We start from the raw sequence: 6421 nt of genomic DNA, 5'->3' as shown, positions 1-6421 counted from the left end.
ATATATAATACCTCCATGTTTCAAATTTTTCCACCGCCCCTTACCCATTTTTCTACGTCCATCTGCCACTTCCCCGTTTTTCTTTCGGCCATTAACACCTCCCCCCCCCCTTATTCTTTGTTCAATTAAATGATGCCCAGGCTTTCCACCGAATTCGATGGAACTGGGTATCTATTTTATTATTATTTTTATAATAATACAATAATAATATTTTAATATTTTAATTAATTGATATCTTTTTTTAAAAAAAAAAACAGTATGTTACAACTCTTCCCACCTAAAAAGAATTTTGTCCTCAAAATTCATACACGAAAAGAGAAAGAAAAATTACTTCAAGTAACAGACACAATCACAAATATCTATACTACATATCAACAGCACCACACAAGTATAACAAGTACAAGTACAAATACAACAAAACACAATTACCAAAACTAACACAATGCTAATTCCTAATCAAACAAGTTAGGAAAATCACGCCGCATTCGCTCTTCGGTTTCCCAGGTGGCATCCCCAGGAGACATTCCTTTCCAGAAAACCTTAAGCAACCGAATAGTTTTATTCCGAAGTTGCTTATCCTTAACGTCCAGAATGCGTTCAGGTTCGGCCTTGAAAGTAAGATTCTCTTGTAACTCGATCTCTTCAGGCTCGATCACATGAGATGGATCTGGGTGGTACTTCTTGAGTTGTGACACGTGGAATACATTATGAATGTTTGCCATTGTGGAGGTAGGGCAATTCTGTAAGCCACTGGTCCTACTCTCTCCAAAATTTCATAAGGACCTATGAAACGGGAAGTGAGTTTCTTTGCTCGAATTGATCTTCCAATACCGTCATCGGTGTGACTCTTAGAAATACATGGTCTCCTACCATGAATTCCAATGGTCGTCTTCTCCTATCTGCATAACTTTTCTGTCTGCTTTGGGCAGTAAGCAGCTTCTGTTGTATCATCTTAATCTTCTGAGTTGTGTAATCCACCAGTTCTGGACCTATCAAACTTCTCTCGCTCAACTCTGTCCAACAAAGTGGAGATCTACACTTTCTTCCGTACAATGCTTCATAAGGCGCCATCTGAATACTTGAGTGGAAGCTATTATTGTAAGCAAACTCTGCTAAAGGAAGGTGATCATCCCAATTTCCTTTTAATTCAATTGCACAAGCTCTTAACATGTCCTCAAGAGTCTGGATAGTTCTCTCTGTTTGTCCATCAGTTTGGGGATGGTAGGCAGTGCTAAACCTCAACCGTGTTCCCATGGCGTCTTGCAACGATCTCCAAAACCTTGAAGTGAATCGTGGATCTCGATCTGATATAATACTCCTTGGTGTGCCATGTAATCGGACGATCTCCTTCACATAGATCTGTGCTAGTTTTCCAAAGAGTAATTTGTCTTGATGGCTAGAAAATGAGCTGATTTAGTCAACCTGTCAACAATCACCCAAATAGCATCATGCCCAGATTGAGTTCTAGGAAGACCTGTGACAAAGTCCATGGAGATACTATCCCACTTCCATTCTGGAATCTCTAGATTTTGCAATAATCCTGGAGGCTTCTGGTGTTCAATCTTGACCTTTTGGCAAGTTAGACAACGAGAGACAAACTCAGTTACATCTTTCTTCATACTAGGCCACCACCAGTTTCGCTTTAGATCATGGTACATTTTGGTCACTCCAGGGTGGATAGTATATTTGCTTCTATGAGCTTCATCAAGTAGTAGCTTCTTTAACTCTTTATCATTGGGAAGGCACACTCTCGCTTTATATCTTAGTATCCCATCTTCACCAATATTAAACTTGGACTCTTTTCCTTGTTCAACTTCTTCCCTAACCCCTAGTAGATACTCATCCTCCAACTGGGCAATTTTAATTTCCTTCCAAGTTGTACTCTCAATGGTTAGTGCTTTCATGGTAGCAACTAACCCAGACATTATATCAATAGGTGTACTTTGTACATCTTGCAGCAGGTTCCACTCCTTGACCATCAATTGGGCTGCATGGATAGATTTTCTACTTAAGGCATCTGCTACAACGTTTGCCTTCCCTGGATGATACTTTAGCTCATAATCATAATCCTTAAGAAACTCCATCCACCTTCTTTGTCTCATGTTAAGTTCTTTTTGGTCAAACAAGTACTTCAAACTCTTATGGTCGCTAAAAATCTCAAACTGCGAACCATAGAGATAGTGCCTCCAAATCTTCAATGCAAATACGACTGCTGCCAATTCCAAGTCGTGAGTAGGGTAGTTTTCCTCATGCGGCCTCAATTGTCGAGAAGCATAAGCAACTACCTTACCATTTTGCATTCATACAGCCCCAAGACCCTTCTTAGAAGCATCAGTATACAAAGTAAAAGATTGTGTAGGGTCTGGAATCACAAGTACCGGTGCGGTGGTCAACTTGGTCTTTAAAGTCTGAAAGGCTGCTTCACATTTCTCAGTCCAAACAAACGGTTGGTCCTTTTTAGTTAGTCTGGTTAAGGGCACAGCTATCTGCGAAAAGCCTTTAATAAATCTCCTATAGTAGCCTGCCAGTCCTAGAAAGCTTCTAATTTCTGTGACACTTTGTGGTCGATCCCACTTTAACACTGCATCAATCTTACTAAGGGTCCACTGACACACCTTCAGCTGATACAACATGACCCAAGAATTTTACTTCTTTGAGCCAAAACTCACACTTTGACAACTTTGCATAGAGTTTGTGTTCCCTTAACACTTGCAGCACAATTCTAAGATGCTGTTTATGCTCTTCCTCATCTTAGAGTAAATAAGGATGTCATCAATAAAGATCACTACGAATTTATCCAAGTAAGGTCGGAAGATTCTGTTCATATAATCCATAAAGACAGCTGGAGCATTGGTTAACCCAAACGGCATAACAAGGAATTCATAATGGCCATATCTTGTTCTAAATGCAGTTTTTGGGATGTCCTCAGATCTAACCCTTAATTGGTGATAACCTGACCTTAAGTCAATCTTAGAGAATATTGACGCTCCAGATAGCTGGTCAAGTAGATCATCGATCCTGGGCAAAGGGTACTTGTTCTTTATGGTTACCTTATTCAATTGGCGGTAATCAATGCACAGTCTCATGCTCCCATCCTTCTTCTTCACAAAGAGCACAGGCGAACCCCAAGGAGATACACTCGGCCTAATGAAGCCCTTTTCCAGCAACTCCTCGATCTGTTTCTTTAACTCTGCTAATTCTGATGGAGACATCCGATAAGGAGCTTTAGAGATAGGCTCAGTTCCAGGTGCAAGATCAATAGAAACTCCACTTCTCTCTCCGGAGGCAAACCTGTTATCTCCTCTGGAAACACATCCGGGAATTCACTCACCACTGCAATCTCCTCTACACGCCTTTTCAGCTGTTGTGTGAACAGAGAAGAACACCATGTAGGCTTGACAACCCTTTCGAATACACTTTTCAACTTGCACTAAAGACAGCAGTTGTGGCCCACTAGAACTGGCGAAGGCGACCGGTAAAGAAATGGTCTTCCTTCTACAATCTAGGATGGCGTCATTTGCCGACAACCAATCCATTCCTACAATCAGGTCAATACCCTTTAAGGGTAGACAAACAAGGTCTATAGTGGATGTTCTACCCTCAAATTCAATCATGCAATTCAAGCATGCTTTAGAAGTTTTCACCGAGGCTCCCGCCGGTGTAGAGACAATCACATCACAAGGCAATTCATACATATGCATACTTAGACGAGGCACATAATCATTAGATATAAATGAGTGTGTTGCACCAGAATCAAATAAAGCTTGAGTTTCAAAGCCTTGGAGTTTGAGAATACCTTTAATCAAATTAGGAGAAGTGTTAGCTTCTTCTTGAGATAGTGCAAACACTCTTCCCGGGACTGCAGCTCTAGTATCATTGACACCTCGTGAGCCTTCCTCACAGAATCTGAAAATGTGGCCTGGTTTCCCGCACTTGAAGCAGATAATGCAATTTCCTTGATGCACCTTCCCACACTTGGCACACCTTTGACTATTTGCGGTGCTAGTGATAGGAGCTGTAGAACCCCTGTAAGAGCTCTATCCCCCACTGACCTGACTCCTCGGAGGTCCATTGAATTGACTCCTCAAGGGTCCACTGAATTGACTCCTCGAAGGTCCACCAGATTGATTCCTCGAGGGCTGATTAAACCGCTTCTTGGAGTTGTTGAAGCTGTAAGTATTCTTCTTACTGATTCCTCCCGCAGGTCTCATGAATGGAACGGACCTTGTATAAGATTCTTTTCTCTTCTCAGCTTCTTCTTCTCTCATTCTTCTAGCAATGATTCGCAATTTGGTGCACATTTTTTCAAAATCATTAATCTCCAAGGGTGCCAGAGCTGTTCTTAATTCTGGCCTGGCCTTTTCTAGTAGTCTATCAGCCATCCATTTTGAGTCAGGTTGCGTCTGCGGATAAGTAATGTACTTGACTAACTCAAGAAATCGAGCAATGAAGTCTTCCTCATTTAAGTTCCCTTGCTTGAAGGCATAGAATTCTGCTTCTTGATCCGCTCTAAGGGCATTAGGAAAATAGTGTTGGAAGAATTTCTCCTTGAACCTTTCCCAAGTTATCTCTACACTTTCAAAAGGCTTGATGCTGTCCCACCACTTCCTTGCTGCCTTTTGTAACAGCTGCTCAGCAAGTTGCACTTTTTCCTGCGAGGTGCAGATTATTATTTTGAATATAGTTTCCAACCTTTCGATCCATTCTTCAGCTTCAGATGGATTCAGCCTACCCTCAAATTTAGGAGGATCGAACTTCCTAAAACTTTCCCAGAGCAGTGTGATACGCGCGAGGTTGTGTTGAGAATATGCACTACTGTCGCCTTTTGATTCAATGCCTCTAAGGGTATCACCTATTGACTGGTGATCACTGGGAGCTTTATCATCAACAGGGCCATTTTCTTCTTGATGACTATCATGTTGACCTTTGATTACTAGCAGCTCATCCTCTTGTCTCCTCACTCTTCGATCAATGCTCACAACATAATCTCGTAATTCTCGCAAAATAGCATCATTATCTTGACGAGAAGGAACATTTTGATGTGGAACTGGGGTAGAGTTAGTCCTTCGAGTGTTCACCATCCTTCCTTCCTATGTAGAATAGCACAGGGACACTAGGTAAACTAAGCAACAGTACTAAAATAAACTTTTAATCTAAAAACTAAAGGGAAGTGCACATGTTATTATATTTAAATTGCCATGACCTCTAGCAAAATTTTGTTTTCTTAAACCTTTTTTTTGGAAAAATTTTTACATAAAAGTTAATTAAAAAACCATGGAACGTTACAGCTCTGATACCAAAAATGTAACACCTCACATAATTATATAAATATACTCGATAAAATATTTAATTTAAAAGTCCATACATATTTTTAATACTGCAAATAAGCCAACATTTCAAAACATTTCTAACATAACTTAACAACATAAACTATTGAAGTCTTATAGTCATGGCAAATAAAAATATAACATAGCATGTGCTTGAGGAGCACAAAAGCCTTCACGGCTCACTCCATTGGTGCCTTCCCTTGATTCTACTAGATCCTTCGCCTGAAAATTGTTAATATAGGGGTGAGATCAAACGTCTCAGTAACTACTGAAATTCTAACCTATACAAGCAAATCATATATGATAAACCAAAAATCCGTTTATATGTGTGTATATAAATATATTAAAAATCACGGATTTGAGACATCCAATTAAATTTTATTTATTTTTTTCCAACAATATACCAATATCATTTTTCTAATATATCCAAAAATAATGCAATATGCTGCCTCCCTTATATCACCGTCCACCCTTATACCGCTGACTGGAGCCATAGGCTAACACATAGTCCGATAGGAACTAATCCATTTTACTGAATTATTCCAAGCTCACCGATACTAGAGATATATCCGGCCAAAGATATAGAGCTCAAGCTCGGACTATGGCTCCCCTCCTTTGTGAATAGGGAGGTGTCACATGTCCCACAGCTCCAATGAATTCCCGGCCAAAGGAAAACATGGAAGAAGGGGCCCTGACAAGTGCCATCCACTGTGCACTGAGTGATGGCATACCACGTGGTAATTTTATATCCATGCAATCTCCTTCTATCCTTAGCCCAACAATGCATGTCAGATGCCAATAATATTACATCATAAATACGTCCTCAAATATATAAAAATAAGATAGCAATAAAACTTATATACCATTTAATAACAATCATGACAATTCCATAGCCATCAATATATTTAATTATTAATCATAATTAACAGCAATAAATCTTAACAAAATCAAATAACATACCAAAACATTCATTTGAAAAATCACAATATTATATTTCAATATATAAAAATACAGTAAATTCATAATACAATCATACACAATTCACATGTACAAGAAAGAATTTTCAGAGTTACCTGGTACTCTTTAGCTTACAA

General features: G+C 39.5%; 1 protein-coding gene across 1 annotated transcript; it reads right to left on the bottom strand.

Moving 5' to 3' along the window:
- Positions 1-3323: 3323 nt before the first annotated feature.
- On the bottom strand, positions 3324-5081 carry LOC114759444 (uncharacterized). The gene is made up of 2 exons (XM_028948614.1): positions 4053-5081; positions 3324-3932 (listed from the first exon to the last, which is right to left on the bottom strand). Exons 1-2 carry the CDS (start codon positions 5079-5081, stop codon positions 3324-3326), a joined length of 1638 nt encoding a protein of 545 aa, XP_028804447.1.
- Between the last annotated feature and the right edge of the window lie 1340 nt (positions 5082-6421).

The sequence above is a fragment of the Neltuma alba genome, unplaced genomic scaffold (assembly GCF_004799145.2).
Source record: "Neltuma alba isolate B1F8T4 unplaced genomic scaffold, ASM479914v2 tig00010847_pilon, whole genome shotgun sequence".
Taxonomy (NCBI): Eukaryota; Viridiplantae; Streptophyta; class Magnoliopsida; order Fabales; family Fabaceae; genus Neltuma; species Neltuma alba.
Note: the sequence above shows the minus strand (reverse complement) of the source record. Positions and strands in the feature narration are given on the sequence as shown.

Bases quoted from the DNA above. Each gene is read 5' to 3' on its own strand.
- LOC114759444 (XM_028948614.1), bottom strand. From the start codon at position 5,081: ATGGTGAACACTCGAAGGACTAACTCTACCCCAGTTCCACATCAAAAT. The intron at 3,933-4,052 runs GTCAGTGGGGGA...ATCTGCTTCAAG, and splicing joins ATGGACCTCCGAGGAGTCAG to TGCGGGAAACCAGGCCACAT.